General features: G+C 38.9%; 1 protein-coding gene across 2 annotated transcripts in view; it reads right to left on the minus strand.

The window, feature by feature from the left end:
- Nucleotides 1–25,521, minus strand: part of RAPGEF5 (Rap guanine nucleotide exchange factor 5) — a 221,499-nt gene that overhangs the window by 19,455 nt on the left and 176,523 nt on the right. For both annotated transcript variants that reach the window (XM_058527007.1, XM_058526996.1), the window contains exons 13-22: nt 24,967–25,120; nt 23,483–23,580; nt 21,703–21,733; nt 20,686–20,764; nt 18,231–18,380; nt 14,310–14,407; nt 11,127–11,249; nt 8,966–9,144; nt 3,869–3,959; nt 72–122 (exon numbers count right to left, since the gene is read on the minus strand). In XM_058527007.1, the coding sequence (XP_058382990.1) occupies nt 72–122; nt 3,869–3,959; nt 8,966–9,144; nt 11,127–11,249; nt 14,310–14,407; nt 18,231–18,380; nt 20,686–20,764; nt 21,703–21,733; nt 23,483–23,580; nt 24,967–25,120 (1,054 nt within the window). The remainder of the gene's footprint in view (nt 1–71; nt 123–3,868; nt 3,960–8,965; nt 9,145–11,126; nt 11,250–14,309; nt 14,408–18,230; nt 18,381–20,685; nt 20,765–21,702; nt 21,734–23,482; nt 23,581–24,966; nt 25,121–25,521) is intronic.

The raw sequence follows: 25,521 nt of genomic DNA on the forward strand, positions 1-25,521 counted from the left end.
TGAAATCTAGAAAGAAATCTGACACTAGCAATTCATTTGAAGAATAAGTCTCCTTTGGCTCAACTACTTACTGTTAAACTTTCAAGTTCAGAGAAAAGTTTCTTAAACTTCCCAGGGATTTTCTAAAAACAAAAAACAAAAAAGAAAAGGTCAAAAAAGTCAGTTATGTTTTGAGAGGCACTAAAGGGAATTTTCATTAAGTTGTGCTTACATGTGTCACATTTCCAAACATAAATACCTCTATCGTCTGGTTCTACCCTGATTGCTTCTCATTATGCAATTTTCATCATCTCTTAATGGGACATTCCTTGGGAATGTTTCTAAAAACAGTTTAAAATAAATAACAGCCATATGATTCAGGAATCTAGCTGGTTAGACGTTCCACACACTGGTGATTTTTTTTTTAATAGTATATATATATTTTTTATTGATGTTTTAATGGTTTCTAACATTGTCAAATTTTGGGTTGTGCATTTTTGTTTGTCCATCACCATATATATGACTCCCTTCACCCCTTGTGCCCACTCCCCACCCGCCAACCCCACTGCCCCTGGTAACCACAGTCCAGTTTTCTCTGTCCATGTGTTGGTTTATATTCCACATATGAGTGAGATCATACAGTGTTTGTCTTTCTCTTTCTGGCTTATTTCACTTAACATAATATGCTCCAGGCCCATCCATGTTGTTGCAAATGGGATGATTTTGTCTTTTTTTATGGCTGAGTAGTATTCCATTGTATATATATACCACATTTTCTTAATCCAATCGTCAGTCGAGGGACACTTAGGTTGCTTCCACTTCTTGGCTATGGTGAATAATGCTGCAATGAACATAGGGGTGCATAAGCCTCTTTGGATTGTTGATTTCAGGTTCGTTGGATAGATTCCCAGTAGTGGGATGGCCGGATCATAGGGCATCTCTATTTTTAATTCTTTGAGGAATCTCCATACCGTTTTCCATAGAGGCTGCACCAATTTGCATTCCCACCAGCTGTGTATGAGGGTTCCTGTTTCTCCACATCCTCTCCAACATTTGTTGTTTTTTGTCTTGGTGATTATAGCCATTCTAACGGGCGATACACTGGTGATTTTTTAATAAAAACTTGGATTTCAGTTCCATATGCTACCTTTGATGAATGCTCTTATCTTCCTAAATAGTCTTGCTGAGTGGGGAATAATAACGTTGGCTGACATTTTCTGTATAAATGATATAATTATGTTTCACAGCAGAGGGCTAAATAGTGAAAGGCCATGAAAACCCTAAATGACAAAGCCTACACTCTAATGAGTAGAATTGTAAAGATCAGTCACATCAACAGGTGGCGTGTAAAACGACAGAGGATGGAAACATATGCCAACCTCCCAAATAAAAATCCAGGCCTAAGGAAGAAGGGTCTGGAATTTTCCAGCCTGCCTTTAACAGTGTTAAGTGAAAAACTGGATACCTTTCATACTGCCTTAGTAATAAGTCCAATCTGAATTTGAATTTTGACTCTGCCCCTTTGTAGCTGTGGGGTTTGGTGTGAGTCTCCAAGCTCTCCCACTGATATAGAGACAACTTACAGAAAGTGTCGAGTCCATGGCTGGTGCTTAACAAATTCCAACTATTAACACTAATGACAATGCTCTAGGAGATACTTCTGGGATTTTCTGTTTCCAAAACAAATCAAAATAATGAGGCGAACCCGACAATAATTAGACATTTACATTATTTAGAAACAGACTTTTCAATTTGATAATTCTGAATCTGGACTCAGTTCATCACAGCAAACAGGTAGTTCAATCTGTCTGGAAACTACTGTTACACACACAGGCTCACATGTATTAATGACTGCAGGACAAATCAAACAAGAAAAGAAAAAGTGTAAACATCTGCGACTGATTCCAATTGTCCTCTGAGCTGCATATCTTAGTCGGTTGAACTATCTACAGGAGTGTCCCAACGGCACCTCAAACTCAACATATCTAAAGCCAACCCGCTCTACTCCAGGGGTCAGCCATCGGCCAAACCTGGCTCACTACCTGCTTTTGTAAATAAAGTTTGACTGGCACATCGCCATGCCCATGCGTTTATACAGTCATTGTGGCCGCTCTTGCACTGCAACGGCAGAGTTGAGTCACTGCAATAGAGACCAGATGGCCTGCACAGCCTAAAGATATTTACTGTCTGGCCCTTTACCCTAAAAGTTTGCTGACCTCTGTTCTAGGTCCTCAAACCTACTTCTTTTCCTATATTGCCTACTTGGGATGGTCAGACCCAGGCCTAGAGATACTGTGGTCACCTCTGCCTGGGATGGATACCTCTCCCCAATGCCCCCAGCAACTCCCAACTCAACCTCTAAGGCCCTGCTGTTCAGGGCTTCTCAGCTACCCCGAGGCAGAAGGAGTCCCACCACTTGCTCTTCTGCGGTCCAACTGGAATTGGTTCAAGACCTCCTTCATCAAGGCCCCCTCTGCTCTAATTTGTCTACCCATTTTCTATCTGCCACAGTGCTGATGCAGTGCCCTGCACATAGTAGGCAGTCAATATGCACATGAAATGCATGCTGTTGGAATTTAATTGAATTACTTCTCCTCTTAATTTTTACAAATCAAAGCTTTCTTCCAGGTTTAATTCAAGTTCCACTCTCCCTTGATGCTTGACAGCCATTTGTTTTCTTCCTGCTCTGATCAATTGCGGCAATTGTTGCCCAGCTCCTTTAATCTTAAGATGTGCCTGCACAGCTTGTTTGCTTAACCAGAGCAGGCCTTTCATTTCTTTTCTTTTGAACTCCTTTAAGGAGCACTGACTCTGACCCTCAGGTCACCACAGTGCATTCCAGCAGAGTATGACCCTGGACACAAAGACAGTGAATCCACAAGTTGCCCAGAGACCTATGCTGAAATCTAGTGTAGGAAAAAAATAGTTGGCCTATCACCTTCTCTCTTGCAGGAGTTTGAACTGGGAACCAGGAAGAGAACGGAGCAGTTAGTGATAGGAGCTGAATCTGACAGGGCTGGAGAGAGGCTAAGGAGACCACAGTGAGCCACATGCAAGCTGGAGCCATAAAGGAGAAAACTTGATGGTTAAAGAGAAAGGATGAGGGAGAGAAATGGTACTCGGAGCCAGGTAGCCAGTCAGTAGGGAATGGAGAGAGAAAGAAACAAAAGCCCAAAAAGAGAAGGTGATGAGGTCACGGGAGAGGCAGAGAGCCCTACATCTGTGTCTGGCTAAATTTAGGGACACCCCAGTTTCAGTTCTTCCCACATATACCCTTAGAGTCCATGTTTCAGAACTTGTGCTAACTTGAGTGGGCCTCTCCATCTCAGAACCCAAACAGCCTTCATCATACAACACTGACAGAGGCAGAGCCAGGATTCGGAAGGCCTGAAACTTACAACATTTTGTGGGCCCTTTTTAAGAAAAAGAATACAAAATTACTGTACTTTTGCAAATTTTATAAAGATATACATCATTCATGTGAACACACTGCCAGAGGCCTTGCAAGTGAGAGGCCTGGAAGCCTAAATTCATTATTATTTCAGCAAATCCGATTCTAGACGCACATCATCACGCAGGTGAGCTTTTGAAAGGACCAACGTGGAACCGGAACCACGTTACCACGGGAGCAGAGCAGAAAACTAATTCTAGCTGGGGAGCATATTACAATTTTTATCTTGCATATATATTATAGAACCATTTGGAAGACCTTTGGCCAAAATAGTCCCTACCAACTTGACACATTAATTTTTAACATTTTTTCCTAATAGTACTTATTTAAACCATTTAAATCAATTTATTTTAAATAAAGGCTTTTTGCTGGAATGTTTCCTGTCCAGTTTTTTTTGGCCCCCCCCCTCCCTTCTCCATGTGGACCCCCAAGGCTCACCTCCCAGGTCTGTGACAGCCGGCTGACAGAAGCAGTATTGAGACCCATCACAATAGCAAAGAAAGAATTCAGGTTTCTCTGGGCTTTGCAGCTATGGAATAAAAGAAAGTAGAGGGCACTTTGAGACAACATCTTTTCCCCAGATGACCACAAAAGATAAACCTGAGAAGACTCTCCTAGGCCACAGAGTTCGACCTCTAGGGCAGGGCTGAACTCTGCTCCAGAGTCAACACGCCCTTGACTGGCCCTGTGGCAGTGTGGTTTCCTCTCAACTGTTTCTAACACAAGTGCAACACTTCTAAATACTTCAGTTCATCCTCACCTTTAGGAAAAGATCTGTGCTCTTGACACCCTCTGGACACTTCAAAACATTCTTCCTTCTTAAATCTATTTGGATGCATTTACAATTTCAACTGAAAACTCCTCAATTCATGTTTCTTTAGAGATACCACACTCTCATTGTAACAGCTCTCTCGTCCCATCTCTTTAATCAGTATGCTGTCTTTATTTTTTGACAGACAAGATCCTCTCACGTCACAGGTCTAAGCTTCCCCTCCCAATACATTTAGACATATTTTCTTTGCTATCAACAAAATAGCTACTATATTACGTATATATTTAAAATATGGCATATATTATGGGATACTGTCTCACATTTCTCATTTAAAGAAAAAAGCAAATAAAATGCAAAATAAGATCATGTTGACTTCCATTCACTCTGTAACGTTATCTGTTTTGTATAACATCAATCGTGCATCGACTTAATTGGCCAAAATTCCACTAATTTTCAAAGCCAGCTGAGGGGGATTAATATAGTAGAGGAAGGTTGGGCTTCCAGAACTATCTATGAATTCCAGACACTCCTTTATCTGGGGCACGTTAGAAAACAACTCTGAGGCAAGTCTTTAACATTAAGAAATTACCCTAACTTGATAACTAAATGTGAAGAAATATGAAAGTGCTTAGCAGTTAGGCGGGTGCATAAAAAGTACCCAGTTTATGTTAATTTAGCTTCCCTCAGATGCCATCTCTTTCAGGACATCTCCATCAATGTTTCAAATGGAATTTGGGAACAGTGTATATATAACTCTGTATCCTGATTTTTCAGTTATACACTGTTACATTATATATTATGAATTCTTCACTATTATCAATAGCTATATAACACTTCATCAAAAACATATTTCATAATTTGTTTACTCATTCCCCTACTGTTGACATTTAAATTATTTTCAATTCAATACAATTCAATCCAATATAGAATGCTACAATGAATACCTTTGTATATAAAAATTTTTACTGTATTTATGATTTTAATTAAGTTAGACTTCCAGTCATTACATAATTGGTCAAAAGCTATCATGACTGTAGGAGGTCCTTGACACATATAACAAACTTCTGTCCCCCTAAACTATACTGATTTCCAGTCACACAGGTTGTGTATAAGAGCATCTAGTTCAGAACAAGCAAAATGGTTTGGGCTGTTAACACAGTAATACACACAGCTGGCTGTGCCCTGGCAGGTCCTAGAGCCAGCCTTGTGGACGAGATACTGCCCAAGTACGGCGGCGCCTGGGCTCCGAGGCAATGAGGGTCATGCCTGGGAGCATTTTGGAAGTTCTGTTCCCATTAACGGTGGAACCTGAAAGGCACTGCTGCCTCCACACCTAGTATCCAAAGTATCTGGGGTGAACACAGTCCTGCAGGCCCTTCACTGCTGAGTCTCCACTGGGCATGGTCTGACCTCTCATAATCTTCCTGCCCAGCTTTTTGACCCTGCCTGCAGTTCTCTGGTAGGCAAGAGGACCTGAAACTGAGTCTAACTGGCCCCTTCATCTGGTTTCTGCCAACTTTCTCCTGGGTGGACTCCACTTGGTATATTCCATAAAGAAATAAACAAGATACTTCCTAGTCTATGATCTAGAAATCCACCTGTTTTTGAGAATCATTGGTGCCTAAAGGCATCAATACTGAGACTCTACTTCCCTTCTGCCATTCACTTCCCTCCTTCTACACTTTCTGTCTCATGACACCGCTGAAAGTTCACAACAGCCAGAACAGACTTGAGTCAGCTCCATCTCTTGACTTGATGATTTGAAGTGCCAGGTCCTCTGCCAAGGCTCTTATGGTCAGTGAGAACTGCTCCATCCCTATGCCAGAAGCATCCCAGTTGGGGCTCTCTCTTACTACATGATAGAGGTCCCACTGGTTCTGTCATTCCACATGGGACATTAGGTTCTTTAAGGCTAGAGTATATGTCTATTTCATTCTTATATTCTGCCCGTCTCCCAAATGCCTAGTATACAGCAAGCCTTTCAAATAGCATTTGTTAGAGTTGAAAACAAGACTTTTTGGGAAATGGTTTTATTATTAGTCATTATAAAAAGGTTTATTATTCCTCTTTTTATTCAGTATCATTTACCTATATGGAATCTTAGATAGAATTCTCATCTTTTTATCTTTTAGCTCCCCATAAACAATTTTCCTGGTCCAGATGTCTTTTTTAGTCATACTTAACATAAAAAAAAACACACATATAACTAAAATCTGAATCTGTAAAAAGAAAAAAGGAATTAACATAGACACAATTTCCCTAGAAGACAAATTGATACAGTACAAATATCGGATACCATTCCAGTCTGGAATTCTCTGTCATGAAGGTTCATTCATTCTATGATAAGAACAGACTGTCTGACACTAAAACATTCCAGTTTAGCAAACACTCCTTTGTCTGTGTAAGGAAATAAAATCCACTCAATCCACAGAGGTGGGGGGTGGGGATGGTGAGAAGAAAGAGAAACATGAATATGCAAATAGGATGCCTTAGGCAGGGAAGACACTTCGTGATCATGGAAATTACTGTTTTCCCTTGGTTATTCCTAGTACTGTGATTATGAGGAGTTTAACTTTATGTTTCGGTTGGCATTCTATTCCATGGGCTAGGGACAGAGACCAGTACAGTAAATAATTCAAGAGCATGGGGTCATATGGAGACGATGTGAATATATTTCATTTCCCTGAGGACAGATACAATCTTATGCTGGGAACTAAGCTGTGTGGTGTCATTTTACTCCTTTGGACATTAATGTCCCATTTCTCCAAGTAACTGGCATTTATAAGAAAGTTTTTGATTCAAAAGAGCCTCACCTTTAGGGATTTCACAGACTACTATGGAAAGCACTGGCCAAATCAAAAAAAGGAGTATTCACGAAAAAAGCAGTCCAAGATTTAGGCATATCTGTTATCTATCTCTCCTTCCATTCCCCATCACACAAACACCAGGTCAGGTACTTCTACCATCTCTCACCTAAGTAAACAAAATATCCTACTGTGGGGTCTCCTCACTCACAGTTCAGTCTATGTGCTACTTTCAGATCAACATTCCTAAAGGATGACTGATCATATGGGTCTCCTGCACAAAAACTTCCCATGAATCACTACTGCCTTCTCAATTCAGTCCAACCTCTTCAATCTGAAATTTAACGTCCTTTATAATTTGCTCCCATCTTCCTTTGCAGATCGATCTCCCACAACTTTCTTACAAATACTCTCCACTGGCTCCAAACTGGATGGGGTTCCTTTCCTTGTGTGCCTCCAACGAGCTTCTCTGCTTCTCTCCTCCAGGGAGTTTGACCTCCATGGAGAGTGTGCCCTTTTAAATTCTTACCTGTCAAATTCCACCCAGAATTCAAATATAACCTCAAATGCTACCTCCTTCACAAATGTTTTTTGAATCTTCCTTTCCCACATCATTGGCATATGAACTTCCCTTCCTCTAAAGCCCCCTACAGAATTTCCTCTCATAATAGGGTACTCCCCCATTCTATATGCACATTAGACATTGGAATTACAGAAGTGTCCCTGCACACCAGCAGACTGCAAACTCCTCCAAGACAGGGATTACGGGTAGGCTCCATCTGATTTCCCCACAGTACCTTGTGTGGATCTGCACATATACTGAGTGATCAATACGTATTTCCTGAATATATTACACTGGCATGTACTCAAAACTGTGTGATATAAAAACTGCTTTGAAAGACAAAGGAGAAATAAAATGGGAAGACTGGGAGGTAGAGGAACTGGGAAAGATTTTGATTCATGCTGCCTGCTTCTGTCAGGACGCTGTCCCAAGAGCAGTCCCAGGATACTAACCTGGCATTTTAAGAGATGCTCCCAGCAAGCTACTAAAATGTCATTCAACCAACATTTACTGAGTGACTGCTATTTACCAAGTTCGGTACCAGGCACCCCAGGTACAATGACTGATTAGAATTGATCCCTGTCCTCTGGAGGCTAACAGAGCCCAGTGAAGGAATCCTATATAAACAGATAAGTTTAATAAATATAATAAAGAAATTTAAAAAAATAAAAAGGAAAAAAAGCATGTGGGTATGGGCAGAGAGGGAGGGGGTGGGGAACAGAGGCAGGGAGTAGTTTACCCTGCATTTGAAAGTCAGGAATGACTTCAGGAAGGAAGCAACATTTGACCTAGGTCTTAAAGAATGACAGTGATTTGCTGGGTGGAAGTGGTCATTATTGGCAGAGCCAACAGCACATGTCCAGGCTTGCAGGATGGTGTGCACGGGAAAGAGATAGCCATTCAGAGCAGCTGCAGCATGGGGTGCACCCAGTGGATGAGGCTCAGAACTCAGGTGGGACCAGCCCATGCAGGGCCTGCTAAGCAGTTTGCAAAGTTCATACTGTGGGCCCCAAAGAGCCAAGAGTAGAGTCCTAGAATGCACTTGATTTTCAACGATTCTCACCCCCTCATGTCATCTTCCCCCGTTTTCCTAGCCCACTGGGGCTCACCTGGCCACATTGTAATTTAGCTGCAGGATGGCGCATGTGTGCACTGCCTGCTTATTAATTCTATAGCACAGAGCAGAGTGCTTTTGTCTGGTATTTTGACATTTACTTTAAAATATAAATACTTCAAATGCAAAGACATAAATATTCAAGAACAGACCTTTTCAATCATTTGGTCACTTAACTCAATATTATACTTTTACATCCCAACCCTTCTTATCATCGCAAGGAAAAAAATGTACTCTCTCAAGATGAGGAGAGAAATTGCACTTTTCACCACCAGAAACTCACTGAGCGGCGATTTTGATGAATTTTTTCACCAGCTGCACTCGCTTGCCTAGCTGGCTGCAGAGCAGAATCTCTGTGGCCACCCAGAGCTGGACTTCATTGCATCTCTGGAGTAGAAGGCTGAGGTTCACGGTGTGCTCCCCACTTCCTTGTCTGCTGAACGTGAAGTAGATCAGCTCTTGCTGAAAGAAAATGTAGTCATGCCAGCATTTATTTTTAGCACATTCAAAGTCAAGCTGATATAAAAGCCAGTCCATTTTTAAGACCTATTTCAGGAAGCCACTCTCATATTATATGTTATAAGAATATAATAAATAACAATATATTAAATTGGATAAAATTTATCTTTAGTTTTAGAGATGCTTCATTAAGTAATGTTCACCTAGAATCCTTATATAAATGTGATTTTTTAGAATGTAAGGATGATGCCTTTACATGAAATACTAAGACATTCTAAAGTTTAAATCACAGGTTGAATCAAATCCAAACTTCCCAAACTCGTTATATCGGCAAATACAAGTGGAAATGAACATCACTATTATTCATTAAGATACACATTAGACTCTCACTGGTAGATTCTCTAGACAAGAGTTTTCATATTTTAGTGTGAATCAGGATCACCTGGAGGCTGTTAAAGCACAGATTGCTGGGCCCCACTCCCCCCAAATTTTTTGATTCAGTAGGTCTGTGGTGGGGCCAAAAATGTGCATTTCTAACAAGTTCCCAGGTGGTGCTGATGATGCTGGTCTGAGAACCCACTCTTTGAGAACTACTGATACAAGATAATGTCAAATCATAAATAGAAAGAGAATGAGATTAGGGCAAGTTCCAAAATTTACAAAATCCAGTAAGACCAGTAACTATTTATATAGACTGATCATATGCAAAACAATAGACGAGATTTGTTTTTAAATGGAGGGATGTGCATGTGACTGTGTATTTTACAGAAGTAATTCACATTCTCCCACTGCATGAGCAGGGACACATCCCACTCCATCAACATTTCCAAAGTCACAAGTCATTTAGCTTGAATGAATTCACTACTTACTCAAATTTAGAATACAATGTTGTAAATTTTTTTAATTAGAAAATATGAGGACATTCAAAACACATTCCAAAATGAAGTGAAGCTCAAGGGTCCCTAAGTTGGGCATGAGTTCCTTCTTCAGAAGGAAAGGTTGTTTTATAATGGAAAATTTCACTACATGGCAAAGCAGATGCAACATATGGTTGCACAGAGCTGTCACATTTTTCATCTCCTGATTCCTGTGAGCCTTTCCACCGGCTAAATTTATTTATTAATTGTCAGTAGCATTTTGCCCCTAATGTATTGTTTTATAAACATTTAAGCTGTCCTCAAGGGAGAGGTTGATGGACATAAAAATTTGAAATATATCTCAAAGTTTTCAAGAAAGTACTTGAAGTCTTATGGCATAGTCTAAATTTATAGTATGTTCTTAAGTAAAAGAATGTGTGTGTGTGTGTAGGTATGTATGTAAATATGATTCTTGTATAACTACTCTAAACTTCATGGAAAAATAAAAATATTGGTATCAAATGTAAAATGGCTCTTTAACCCCAGTAGGGCTTCATAAATACAGAAATATATAGACAAACACAGATGTATTCAGACATATAAAAATAGAGCATATTTATATTACATTTACACAAACATATGACTGTATTAGGAGCAAATAAAGCATGATCATGTATTCTGATTTACCTAAGTTTGGGTCAGTCTTTCTTTTTTTTTTCTTTTTTGGTGAGGAAGATCAGCCCTGAGCTAACATCCGATGGCAATCCTCCTCTTTTTGCTGAGGAAGATTGGCCCTGGGCTAACATCCGTGCCCATCTTCCTCTACTTTATATGGGACGCTGCCACAGCATGGCTTGACAAGTGGTCTGTCGGTCCAAACCCACAAAACCCGGGTCGCCGAAGCAGAGCACGTGCACTTAACCACTATGCCACGGGGCCGGCCCCTGGGTCAGTCTTTCAATATATTTAAAGTCCCAAAATATGTTTTTTTGGGCCATGGTATCCTAAGCAGAACTATATCACCAGATGATGGATCTTCTTAAAACCTAGTCACACAAATAGTCTTCAAAACGACTTCACAGCTAAAATAGCACTAGCATTTATTTTATCTTTTCACTCCTTACTTACCTCGTGAATTGAATTGAAAAGACTCCAATCAAAATTCATTAATTCCAGAGCAAGATCCCAAGTGTTCATTCCCAAAATCCTCATCGACCTTTGCTGTGATTCCTCATTTTCTGCAAGAGGGTTCTAAACCGACAGAAGCAAAAGGATCCTCAGTAATTTCCAAATGTTTGGCACTGAATTGGCTAGCCATAGAAACGTGCTAGAAGCCCAAATTAGAAAAGTAATCTTGTCTGAGTGCACTTAATATTTTTCCTGGTCTGTTCACCTTCAGTGAATTACAGCCAATTTAGGAAACAGCCTTGGAAACAGCAGAATGTGATCAATGATACTTCACTGAGTTAGCCTGCCCCCTCCCCATCAACGTACGTGCAAGCACAAATCTGATTATAAAACACTGCCTGGCAGACAGCATAATGAAAGCAAAAGCCCTGAAATCACTGGGCTTCTGGTAAGAATTAATGTGCCAGCAGGGTTAGTATAAAAACAAACAAAAGAAATGTCATGATGCACTTCAATAAAGACAGACACGGCTTTTACAGGAAATATGTTTAGCAAGTCTCATCCCAGACACACATTTACAAATTTTATTAAAATGTCTGTGGAAAGCGATAAAAATTTAAACAAGAAATAAAAAATAAAAGTTACTTCATTTATACCCTATGGGGGATGATTATTTTAAGTATCTATTGCTTTCCCGACACAAATAGGTATAAGTTTGGTAATAGTATTTCCTTAAAATCTCGCATGAAATTATTAAAGCCACAACTTGAAATCTATCTTCATTGTTAAATTTCTTAAGTTATTTGACCTCTTTCCAAGATATTTGATATTTTCTAAATCAAATATAAATTCTCCCATTTGAGGGGTTGGCCTTGAATAGTTAATGATGTTAAAATAGTTAATGACTTGGAAAAAAAAGAATGGGACTTTACAAAAATAAATGACATAGCAGGATAAAGGAAATATTTCAGATTCCAAATATTAATCTATTTTTAAACTGTGAAATAAATTATTTGCATTTTGGAAGTTATACATTTATAAAAAGATTTCCTAATTTAAAAAAAAGCAAACGACAGATGACTTTCACAGAGCTTTTCCACAGACTTGATTCTCTTCAGAGCAGGTCAAGGCACAAACTGTTCCTGGATCCCCAGTGTGGAAGACAGCGGGGAGCGCAGCAAGGGCAGACTGAACAAATGCACGTGCAAATACTGAGGTGCTGAGGTGGGGGACAAGCCCCGGTTTCTCTGGGGTTGGTCCGGGTAGGTTGGGACCAGATGGACACCACGCTGCACCGCAGACATTCCAAGGGAGAGCCAAGAGTTGAGAAGTAACATAAATTTCTGCTTACTAATTTGGAGGTGTAGGGGTATTTTCACTTGGCTTTTTATCCCTCCTACTTTCTAAATGTGCCCCTTACCCTGGCACTGCCCTCTGGTTATTCAAGGTTGTCCACCGCCCTCTCCAAGGAACACTTTATATTTGTCTATCCCATTCAGGACTCTAATTCCTGCTTTCCAAGAAGATCAATTAATCCATATGCAAGTATAGTGGGTACTAGTGGTTTCACCTGTTATCATTCCCTTTCAATGTTCCATTTCAACTGAAATCTTTGGGAGATGAAATACCTAAAGCTATGATTCCAACAGGGAAATTTTTGGTGGTGTGCAAAGGTGGTGGGGGAAACATTTGAGGGCAAGATGGCATCTGGCTCATCTTGGAACATACCTCATAGCACCCATTTATTCCATTAAGACATTGCCTCAGGCCCACCTTCTGTTCTTCCGAAGCTGGCCCTGCACAGCGGTAGGAGAGCTCTGGGGATGCATGCAAGGGAACTGCACGAGGAGCTGTGCGTGGCAGGGGGGAAGAGGGCGTGGAAGACAGAGTGTGGGTTCCCTCCATCACAGGGAGCCCACAGCAGTTACATATGACATTGTCCTCCTTCATGGGGAGGGGTCAAGTCAAATCAATCTCATTATTTGCTCAAAGATGCTGTGCATAATCCAGTTTGTCATGTTTCAGTGATGGAATTACATCATGTACAGACACAGGGCTGTGACCTGCTGAAGGACACTCAGCACTGAAAGGCCCAAGTAAGACAAAAGGTTTTCCTCTATCTCCTTTTCTCCCACATCATGTACAAATGAAAGGAATGTGCAGGAGCTTCAGAGTCAAATATAATTGGACTGAAATCCTAGCACTGTAGGCGGCTAGAGTAAGCTACTCAGCCTCTCTGAATTCCACAGGATTATTGGGAATGTTAAATGAGATAGTACATGTCAATTACTCAGCACATATGTGTCTGGAATGTAAAAAATGACAGTCACTGATACTATTATGGTAGCTTGATATCCTGTAGATAATTTTACATAAAATATTTTTATTATAAGCAGTTTTGTTAACCCATGTGGTATATACATCCCTCAATTACATATACAGCAGGAGCCAGCTGGAGAGACCCATCCCAGTGATGACTCCATGAAACAGACTAAGGCCATGAGTCCAGATGATATAATCACCATCTGGTAGAGTCTGCTTTTTATGGGTGATGGATCTGAGGCCTGATCCTACCACTCAGAAAGCAAGCCCAAGACTGAGGTTTTTAGGAAAAACAGCAACAAATCATCAACTTAAATGTAAATGTTCTTAAATTTAGAATTGAAAATAACACAGTGTGGGTTCTACATTTCATACTCTTACTCTTCTGCAGCATCTGATGTCTCACCATTATGAGCCCATTTTACGCAGGGAAGGTTGATAATCCACCCTTTCTTCGAGGGAATGGTACACTCAAAGTGCACCAAATGGACAGAAACAAAGAGCACAGTCTCTCTCCCCCTAAATCCACGCAGGGTGCACTTCTCAGCCTAATCTCCATATATCCACCAAAAAAGGAGAAATGGAAGTGTAAGATTTGATGGGTGATGGAGTCACTTCTCTTAAATCCCTTGTTTCAGGGCCTCAGAAAGAAGCAGGTTTAATTTAGGAAGGGTTTACAATTCCTCAAGATGGGTCTTTCTTTGGTTTGCAAAAGTAGTGTTATTTGACAAGTGTATTGTTGGTTAAAAGAAGAAACAGTTCAATATATTTTTCCAATATTCATTATAAAATATACAAAAATATGCTTTGAGTCTGACATTAGCGTGTGTGTGTTTCAAGTACAAGGTTAAAGGTCCTTACCAAAGTGTCAGCCAGGTCTTTCCGGTAGACATATATCCGACCAGATGCTTCAAGGGATTTGGAGATGGCCAAGTCATTTGGCTGAAGTTCATGCTTTTCTTTTTTAAAAAAAAAAAGAGTAATGAGAAACACAAAAAGAACAGTAGGCATACACGGTACATCAGAAGAGTGAAATCTGCCAAAGAGAAATATTTAAAAGTAAATAGGTGAGCCAGCCTGGTCGCGTAGTGGTTAAGTTCATGTGCTCCACTTTGGCATCCTGGGGTTCACAGGTTTGGATCCCGGGCATGGACATACACACTGCTCATAAAGCCATGTTGTGGCAGCGTCCCATATACAAAATAGGGGAAGATTGGCACAGATGTTAGCTCAGGGCCAATCTTCCTCACCAAAAAAAAAAAAAAAAGGTAAATAGGATGTAAAGTAGATTTAATTCAGTTCTACGTATTCTGTACAGTGACATCAGTGGGACTATGGACATCACTGGTCATTATCCATAGAGTGGAACCCTCTTGTGATTCTTTCTTATAATACTTAGTCATTCTTTATAACAGAACAGTTTAGGGAAGAAAGTAAACTTCACTCATAATCCCATCACTCTAAGAAAACCATACGATGGTAACACTGTAATATTTGGGAATATTTTTGTTCTGATCTTTATGTAAATGTGTATGTGTATATCTGCACACACACATACATATAGTCACAATTATTATTTATACATATGCATTCATAATTATTATGGGTACACATATACATATATATTTGCAATTATTCCATATATGGTTTTACATTCTGATTTTATAAGCACTTACCCACTTGTCAAAATTATTTATATGTCATGTTTAATTGGTTACATAACAGTCCATTATACCATCATTTACTCTTTCCTCTATTGTTGAATATTTCATGGTTTCCAATTTTTTTGGTCACATAAATTAGATGGCAAAATATATGCTAAGTACTAGCACCGGGCCTGGCACATAACAGGGGGTTGATAAATGGGATCTATTATTATAGCAGCCATAATATATATTGCTGAAGTCAACATCCTTGTGCATCAATCTTTGGCTGCTTACAGATAATTTTCTTAAGATAGATTCCCAGCAGTGGAATTACTCGGTCAAAGGGAATGAATATTTTCAAAGGTTTTGATACAAACTGCCAAATTGCTTTCCAATTCTTATTTTTTAGAAAACAAATCATCAAATTCCTAAAAATAAGAATAAGGACTTGTCCACTGCTCAACACTGATCATTACCTTTTGGTAAGTTTGCTATTTTGCTAAAACGAAAAATAGATTCTCGGTTTATTTGTGTTTCTAGATTACTAGTGAAGCTGAATATTTTTCATATATTCTTCTTCAATGTACTTCCCTTATTGCAAATTGTTCCTATCCTCTGACCATATTTCTACCATAGCTGGAGCTCTCTTATAACACAATAGCTTTCTTCATAGAAAAATGTACTCCTAACTACAAAAGGCAGATGGAAATCGACTAAAGTAATACCCAAGTTAATTCCACTGTAACATAATCAGCTTCTCCCAAGGTAGCCCTTCAGTTATCTAGCATGGCTGGGAAATGCAACATTCCACATATCTTTTTCTAGATAACTTAATCAGTTCAAATGCCAAATTTTGTTTTGAACATTTCTGCTTAATACAGAGTAAGTACATAAATGATAATCTAATATATCCTTTATGGCCCAGCATTATAAAGATCAACAGTACTGTCATGTTGGGCTGTTGATGTGTGTAGTAAATGGTCCCACACGGCAGGGCTCTGAAGTTCTTCCAACCCCTCCCTCTTTGTTTAGCTACAATTTCTTGCAACCCTCTGTGTGCCCATGTATACCTTAAATCTGACTTTATGAGAGCTACTCCATACTTGCTATGGAATAAAACGCCAAGGCTTTCTGACAATAATTTTTACATTTGCTAAGAAATTTTTTTTACTTATTTTCAGGTCTGTCACTATACTATAAAAGATTAAAGTTGACAGAATGGTAAGCTCTGAATAACTGGGTAGGTTTCTGTTACTACATACATATACCTACCCAAAAACAGGGTATACAACAGCTAGAAACCACTGAAGGCTATAAGGGGAATAGTATCAGATTTTTAGAAAAATCCACAAAACCTACAACATTGCCAACATCTTTAAACTTTTTTTGACAAAAAGAAAATAACAGTAGATCTCATTGTCATTTCATTTTGGAGTAGCATTTAAAAAATTATTTATTGAAATTACATAAGTAGAACAAGGAATACATTAAGCTCTGGGTTTTTTCCTTAATAAAAAGATTATTATTTGGGGGATATAAGCTGCAGTGTTCATAACAGAGAAAACTACTAATTGATGGAAAATGATGGCAGATTTCCAAAACTGTGGGATAATGCAAGAGATAAGTTGATATTTCTAGTGATGATTAGCAGTGAGTGTGTACACATTAGAATGCCATGGCCCACCCTGATGAATCTAATTTAATAGAGTGTAAAATGGTATTTCACAGCCATCAAACAGATTGGATAATAAAGAGCCACTCGTTCATTTCCAGATTCACGTGTGGGCATGGGCTGACTCTGATTCTGCCTCCAAGGGAGATGGGTCTCAGTTGTGCTACCAAGTTCACTCAAGGTCCTTCCTTCTCCAGCACCTTCTGTCTGAATGGGGACCCAATGATTCCTCTCTGTAATGGTACTGTCTTGAGTGACAGAAGTTGCTTTTGATGAAGCTTAACACTATTTAGAATCATTTAACATTTTTCGTCACTTAAAATTAAAAATAATACACATGTATCATATCTATCTGAAATATCTGAAATACTTTATTAAAAATTCAACCACTCCCTGATTAAAATTCCTGTAGTCCACATGTTTCTCAAATTCTTGCTCTTTTTTTCTAGACAATGTTTTGATGGATGCACAATTAGGGCCCTGAGAGATGGAGGATGGACTCTTGTTTGTTAGGCCTCGGGAGAAGGGCTATATCTGTCTGCATATGTAATTGACTAGCTTGTAGGACCATTTTACCTGACTCCGAGTAACAAAGCAATAGAAGTAATACTCTGTCACATGATGCTTTAACATCAGGTATCCTCCTGACTCTAGAATGATAACAAAGGGTAAGAGGAATGCTGGCTTTCTGCTCCCCCTCCCCCTGCCTGCCCCATCTCTGGTTGATTAGTTCACATAGCACTCCCATTTTTCAACTACTGATGCTAAGTCACCTTCTTTGTATTTTTCTCAGGGTTAATGAGATATTAAATAAAGATCGTAAGCCAGCAACCTTGGGATCTGACAGGCTCCAGTGAAAACGAGGGGGTCTGTTCAGGTCACGTAGATCAATAGTGTCAGCTTGTAATCTGTGTGATCTTATTCAAAACAGACAATAAACCATTCTCTGAGGATAAATAAGCCCCAACAGAAGGAAAAGCTATCACCAGGCCTCACTCCCCACAGCCACCTAAAGGAACAGTGACTGTGAGCTTATTGTATAGTTTTTATTTCCTTCAATAGGGAGTCTTTAAGTATTAAATTGTCAGCCAGCAATATGACTAGTTCAAGCCTGTCTTTCTTTTTTCTTCCTTAAGTAATTTCATCCTTAACAATTTCCCAAGTTAATTTAAATATGAAAATAGAAGGCTTATCTAGAGTACAAAATAAGAAAAGCTGTATAATATATTTCAAAACACCGGCATGCTTCTCTATGCAGTTCTTGGGGAGGAAATCCAGAATCCAACAGTGCCCAACTGTTGTCATGGAAACACCTCTGGTAGGCGGCTTCTTATTGTCACTATGGTCACCCAGCTGCGGACCCAGAAGGGACGAGCTGCACGTTTACTCCATAAAAATGTCAACTCTCTCCTTTTGGAGCAGATCCAGTGAAAGATTAATATTCAAGTACAGAAAATAATTTACCCCCAGAAAATGTGACAGCCACCAGAGCCAGATCCTCTTCTGCATGCTGGATCTTTTCTGCCACAACTTTCAGGATCTCTTGGGCTGTGCTGGAAACTTTTGCCTTCACACTGACATAGGAGTGCTCTGTTATATACACATGACAAAAAACTGCACAAGGCAAAAGAATTGTTAGTAAACAGAGAACTGTGGACACGAGATACAGACTTTTCCAAATCAAGGCATCCACCTTACTATTCTCTTTAATATAAAACATACACAGCTGGATTTACATATTTATGTATACACATGGGCGCCTGAGGGCATATGCATATAAATGTGTGCTTGCATACCTGAGATAGGGACATTACAAAGCTGGTGAACAAGCATGAGTAGTACTTAGGTTTCTCATACTGTAACGAGAGACCCACATCATGCAAGTGTGCGCTCATGGTGGAGATGGCCTGACCACAACAGGGTGGGATCTGTGGAACATGGACTGTATTTTTGAGTCCCTTCTTTGAGGGTTACTGAGATCTCCCAAAGCAGTATATTAAAAAGCCTAACTCATAAATTTTTATTTCACACTCCATTTCTGGACAGTCACCCTGGTCCAGTCAAGAACACCACATTTTATTAGAACTCTCATAAGCTTATCTAAACATCTGTCTTTTGCCGTGGTTTTTGTGTTCAGCCTTCTTGATCATTTCAGAATGACCCCCTTGAATCAAGGTGGCAGTGAGTTTAGTTTCCAAATAGAGGTCACATTTCTAGTCTTTTTAATTTCCTTTTTATTGTCTGCAGTACTAATAATTATTACTAGGACATTATCACTATCAGGGTGAATGGGTCCTAGAAAAATTTTTCTTTATGATTTGATAGCAGAAACTGTTTTAATAGCAATGGAGATAACTGACACATCTGCTTCTTATATCAGCTGCTCTGAACGTATAAACCACTGGCTTCTTTAGAAAAGACAGAAGGACAATAATATACTTAGATATTCTTCTCTTTTATATTTCAAAATAAAACAAAAAAGGTAGTGTAGCTCCTAGAGAAATTTCATATGCAATTTAAATAGCACCACAAAAATAAACCCAGGAATGTTTTCAGAGAAATGCAAATGAAGCCAAAAACAAACTATGAGTTTACATGTACAAATGTCAAAGTAAACACGCCACCAGGAGGCATTGACAGTATTTTGTTTTTGGTTTGGTTGGGTGTGTCACTAAAACAATAGCATCTAACAAATAGTTGTTTTATATGTTGTCACCAGACTCGTGAGAGACAAAAAGGCTTTTTTCCTCCCATAGAAAAATGGAATTTTGAGCAAGGCAAAGATCCAGTCTACAAACCACTAAATGTGAGGAAAGTTTACAGTTTGCTTAATAAACTGATGAATGAAGAGGCCAGGATCTTGAAATACTCAGACTCTTCGAAACTCAGCTTGAAAAACTGTACAATTAAACTGTGAGACAAATAGGCAAGGAAAGTCAGCAAGTAAGGAATTAGGAGGTAAGGTCATTTCCTTTGCTCTTTCACTTGGTATAGATTATACATTATGATAACAAGAGTCCCATTGATGAGCAGCATTATATACAAACACAACATAACAGAAGAAGCATCCCTGTGATATTTTGTTGGTTAGGTGTTCAAGAAGTTGAGCAACTATTAAAGGTTCACACGTAGAATTTCAGCACATTGAGAAAGGCGAGTTAAGAGAGAGAGCCTCCAAGTCAACAATAGTGTGAACAATTGCTGTTAAGTGCTTCCCAGCTCCGCACTTGACTCAATCTTCTTCCAAACAGGAGGAAACCACTTCCTGTTCCATTATAAAATATTAACGTAGAAAAGCACGTCAGCACCTTCAGGGTGCTAAAAAGGTATTTTCCCTTGTACTGACCCAGCAGCCCTCTTCCGGGTGGGTCACAAGCTCTCTCAAGCGCTGACGCACACTAACTGGGGACATGCTGGATGTGTGGCACTGCCCGGCACAGCCTTGCCTTGAAGGAATTTCCATTGCACACCCTTCCTTTCATTATTCTCTCCAAGATTTTCTTCTCTACATCTCAGGGACTGACTCAACCAAAGCCCTGCACATTGGCTTTAGTGGACTTTCCAGTTAGTCAGAGGCAATGGGCTGACAGAGCAAGGAAGAAGGTAGCCAAGAGGAAAAAGTTGCCTGTCCGGGCAATTTTGCACCTCTCCCCAAGAATGCGGGAGGCTCTTTGCAAACTCTTTTCCTTATTTTCCAAATTAAAAATGTCCTTGGTCCCTGGGACACTAGTATATGATCAAGAAAATTGTAATGCCCAAAGCAAGAAAAGAAAAACCATCATTTTTGATGCTAACATGCTTGTCAGAGGAGTGTAATAGCTGGAAACGGTTAAAGGCAGGCTGATGTGTTAATGCTGGAGAATGACGGTGATTAACTGCGACTCCACCTACCCCAAACCCTCGTTAAAATCATACTTACTTTCCTCTGTTTCAGTCACAGTTCCTCTGTGCTGGAGCCAGTTCTCCTTAAGACTGAATTGGTGGAAAAGGGCTTTATTCTGTGAGAAGGGAGAAAGAGAACAATGAACAAATGTATTCCTGCCCTTTGGAAAACCACAGCTGTTTACAACATGTTCCAAAAGAGCTAGCCAATTTTTTTTTTTAATGTGAAATCCACCCATCCAATCTTAGAGGAATAAACTGGGAGTTGCCTCCATTAATGCATGTGGAGGTGGAGAGTCTGAGCAGTATGATAGACCTTGGCCAAGGCCAGCAGCAGGCAAAAGGCCCCTGTAACTATTCCCTGCAACATGCTGGAGAAGATCTGCATGATTTTTACTGGATACTACAAACATCCACAGACTCTTCTCCCGAAAAAGACATTGTTTCCACAACCCAACATCAACCTTGCTTTTGGATAAAGCAACTTTGAGATGGTTTCATACCTCTGCTGTGGTACAATGACTTTCTTAAGGGAAAAAAGTTCATTATACAATATAATTATCCACCTGATACACCAGCTTCTACAAAACTTGTGCCTGCCATCTTTGCATTTTCTCCCCTCAAGGGGAATAGGAAACACATTCCCTCTTGCTCCCCTGTTCTTCTGTTGTGTTGAAAGTGCAAACCTTTTCCTTACAGGACTTCCTTACTCTTGCAGTCAAGATTTTTGTCTGGGTTTTTTTCTTTTTTTGCATCAACATTTAAAATTCAAATTTATATCACATTGGGGAAACTCTGAGACTCCAACAGGCACCACAAAAATAGGCAGAATGTCATCAAGTCAAGGGCACATGGCTGAAATCAGATCTGTACCAGCACAGGGAAATTGAAGTGAGCAGGAGAGAGCAGGCAAGCCGCAGCCCCAGGCTTCCCCACCCAGCCCTGTTCCACTTGAGGCGGTATTCATTTTAATTATGAAGTGATGCCAAGTGAGGCAAGGCAAGGTCTCCAAACCGGATCACCCCATTTCAGATAGAGAAGGGTCTTGCCTTACCTTCCTTTGTGGTGAATATTCATCTACGGTGCTGAAAGGAAGACGAGACGAAGTCAGTCTTTGTCCCAAACCCAAAATAATGCAGTTATTGTTACAGAAGACTAATTTTCAGGCACGGGGCAGAGGTTTTTGCTTTTCAAAAAGATAAAACACAGTATTCATTAATTTACTATGTATAACACACTTGACATTGGGCTCTGGATTTCAAGTGAACAAGGAGGGAAAAAAGCTATCTATTTAACAGGTATATTTTGCTTTCTACTCACAGAAGTGAGCATTGAGGGAAGAACTGGATTTATTTGATCCATAAAAACTCTAAGTTTTCCCATATATTGATAGATTTTAGGTGAAATTATTGTTATTCAGATACCTAAATAAGTCAGCCAAGGCACATCTTTTCCAGGATGTTTCTATGTGGACCTGGGGGACCTCCTGCAGGTCCCCAGCTCAAATCTTACTCCAGAATCTAAAGATACTTCGTAATTTTATACCAAAGAGGCAAGAATTATGTCTTAATATCATTTTTTAATTTTAATCTATTATTTCCCATCTTTATGTAAGTTTTTTTAATGGAATGTATTAAATGTATTAAATTCCATTAGTGCATTTAAATGTATTAAACCATGAATGAAAGTTTCCCAACTGTGACAGGCCTGCCTTATAGCATAGACCAACTTCCATGTGGGGGATTATTTTGACATAAAGGTTGTCTTTCTTTTTCTTTTTTCTTCATTTGTTCATATTTTCATACTAGTCTTAAGCTATGGAAACTTATTATAGTGTAAACTGTGATAAAAGGACACCAAAATTCACAACATTAATTTCTAACACACTGTCCTAACTTGCACCTCATTTCTGAATTTCTAAACGTGTGATTTTCATGATTGAGGACTAAGGCTTACACATAATTTATTTGCTCCCTAAATTTAATTTATATAGACATTTAATTTGCAATAGGATCTCCCTTTACTAAAATTGTCAGGCTTTAAATCTCAAATCAGCAATCTGAAAGGCCTAAAATAACATTTTCTATGAGAAGCGCATTTGTGACTCCTGAAATCTTAATAGAAGTTTTTCACAACTTGACAACAGATGTGTTTCATATTTACTAAGCAGAAACTGCATTGTAAATCAGAGAACAATTTTTCCCTTTAGATTAACTTTGCAGCTATATCTGAAAACTGAATAATGACTTGATGTTTTCATTTACCAAAATTAATAAGGAGAGTGAGTGGTAAATCAGAGTAAAGTCAGGTATTGGCAATTTGAAAGACTAATGACAAAGACCTCGAGGATACTTGCACACGCCAGAAGTCACTCAATAAATGGTTTCTTTAATCTTTCTAAATTAATAAAGAAAGCTCAGGGAATCCGTAAAATCGAGCTTTTAAAATGCTCCATGACTTGCTGCAACCTATTTATAAAACTTTTTTCCTATTCCATTAAACCCCCTAAAATGACAAGTTAAATATTTACCCTTTTAAAATTAAATAATGATTTATTAAATAACTGTTTTTGTGCAGCCAGATTGTTATGGCTCAGTTTGTTTCTACTGTCTTAACAGGATTTAAAAAAAAAATAGTCAATGAGCTTGACTTAGTGTTCATTGATTTTGAGATGATAAAAACAAAATACACAATTTACTCCTGGAAAAGCTAAGGAATCAAGATGAATCCCAGATTCAAAATGTTCAAAATGAACTTTATAAGACATCTCAAATTCTATCACATTTGCCGCTGTTGTCTTTCATTAATTGTAACAAGGAAAATTAAATACTTACTGGCGACGGTGCATTCCAAGTATCTTTTGAAATTCTTTCAATTCCTTTTCAAGTATTGGATATTCATATACATCATCCAGTACATTCCTGTATATGGTCTGGGGGAAAAAAAACTAGCAGTTCAATTGGTTTAATGCTCATTTTGTACAGATTAAGACTCATATACTAGTTATCCTGTCCAGGGAAATATGGAGGAATCCAGTACAGTGCAGGGGGTTAAACCAGGTACCATGAGACCTCAAGTGAATTCCACCTCTCCCAGCCCCTCACTCAACTGCCATTGCTCTCTAGCAGCTCTTAGGGGCTGTAGGAAAACATATTGGAAACTTAGAGGTCTCTGGCTGACTACTCAAGATTTCCGTGCTTATTCTATATTTAAAAAAATAATATCCACATAATCATCTGGGAGGGAAAAAATCAATCGAATTAAATTACCTAGTTTTGAAAATAACATTAGTTTAGTCAAAGACTTGGTTAAACCAGTTGTTAACCTGATGTCTAAATGACATCTGAATTTTGAATTCAAAGTGCTTTCCTTCATGTAAAGCAGAATCAGATTAGACACTTGACTATTCTGAAATAGAACTCTTCCTTGCATGAATTCCATTCTACCCCTTCTCTGTGTTAACCTGCACACCTAGTATGGTTTTGGTGGCCAAAAGACTCCAACTGTCTACAAAGCATCTCCAGAGAATTGTCTTTGTTGAAAAGATATTGTAGCCTATTAATGATTAGAAAAATATATAAGTTTATCTAACTCCAAATGTAAATTTAGGTTAGTATCTATTTTATAAGTTACTATTGCTTAAAATTCTCAAAATATACCACGTCCTAAAACAGTTTTATAATGTATATCTTGTCAATGTAGTTTTTAAATGATAAAAAAACGTAATTTTATTCAAATATTATATCTATGGGACTGGTTAGTTCAACTTATAATAAATCTCAACACATTAAATAGTATCAAGTTTTTTTTGTTTTGCTGGGGAACTAACATCTGTTGCCAATCTTCCTTTTTTTTTTTTATGTGAGCCGCTGCCATAGCATGGCCACGGACAGGCGGGTGGTGTGGTTCTGCGCCCGGGAACTGAACCCAGCCCACCAAAGTGCAACACGCCGAACTTTAACCAGTAGGCCATTGGGGCTGGCTCTATCAAGTTTTAAAGTATATTTTATTTTACCTTCCTTAATTATTTCATTTGCAATAAAAAAATTCCCATGACTTATTATATAACCTTAAATTAGTGAATGTAAAATTTGCCTTCTACATTTTTTTCATAATGAATTATTTAAAATAAAAAAAAATGCTATGTACAGAGTACTGGGCCTCAGAAGTCAAAGTAAATTTATACTTTCTTTGAATCACAACTTGAATATCACAGAAAAGTTGAATGACTGCTACCAAAAATGAGATTTTTGAAATGTATAACTGAAAATAAAATCTGTTATTTGGCATCAAAGAATATCCGGAAGTATTACAGTACCTTTAAAAACATTTTTGAATGTTCATCTTCATGCAACCAGTCTTTGTACAGAGCAATCCACTGGGAAACAAGATGCAAGACCTTACGTTTTCGACAAGGAACGTCTGAGTTTTCTTCTTTGCCTTGATACTTCTTAGCAGAATAGGTGCAAATGGTTAAGAAAGAATATTACATTGTTGAAAATAAAAATATAAAGAGATCCATTTATTCTTGCTAAAGCATATTTTCCAAAGAATCTACAAGTATCTAAGCACACAGGAAGAAAAGAATACGTGTAGGGAGAGCAAAAGGTGTGCGCTGAAAAAAGCAAAAGTAAATGCAGAAAAATGATTTACGTATACTCAGTGGCAGGCCATGAAGATAAGGGTTAGACAATCCCATTGACAGCTGCCAACATACTTCCATATGCAGCACGGGGTAACACCACCTCCAAGAGATACTAGGTGGCCCATTAATTTCAAGGGTGCCTCCAAGAGAAGATCTGGGCTCACTACATAGGTAACATTATTTCCATAAGAGTTAGGTCAGAACTAGGCCAAATATCCTTTGATCCAC

The sequence above is a fragment of the Diceros bicornis genome, chromosome 3 (assembly GCF_020826845.1).
Source record: "Diceros bicornis minor isolate mBicDic1 chromosome 3, mDicBic1.mat.cur, whole genome shotgun sequence".
NCBI lineage: Eukaryota > Metazoa > Chordata > Mammalia > Perissodactyla > Rhinocerotidae > Diceros > Diceros bicornis.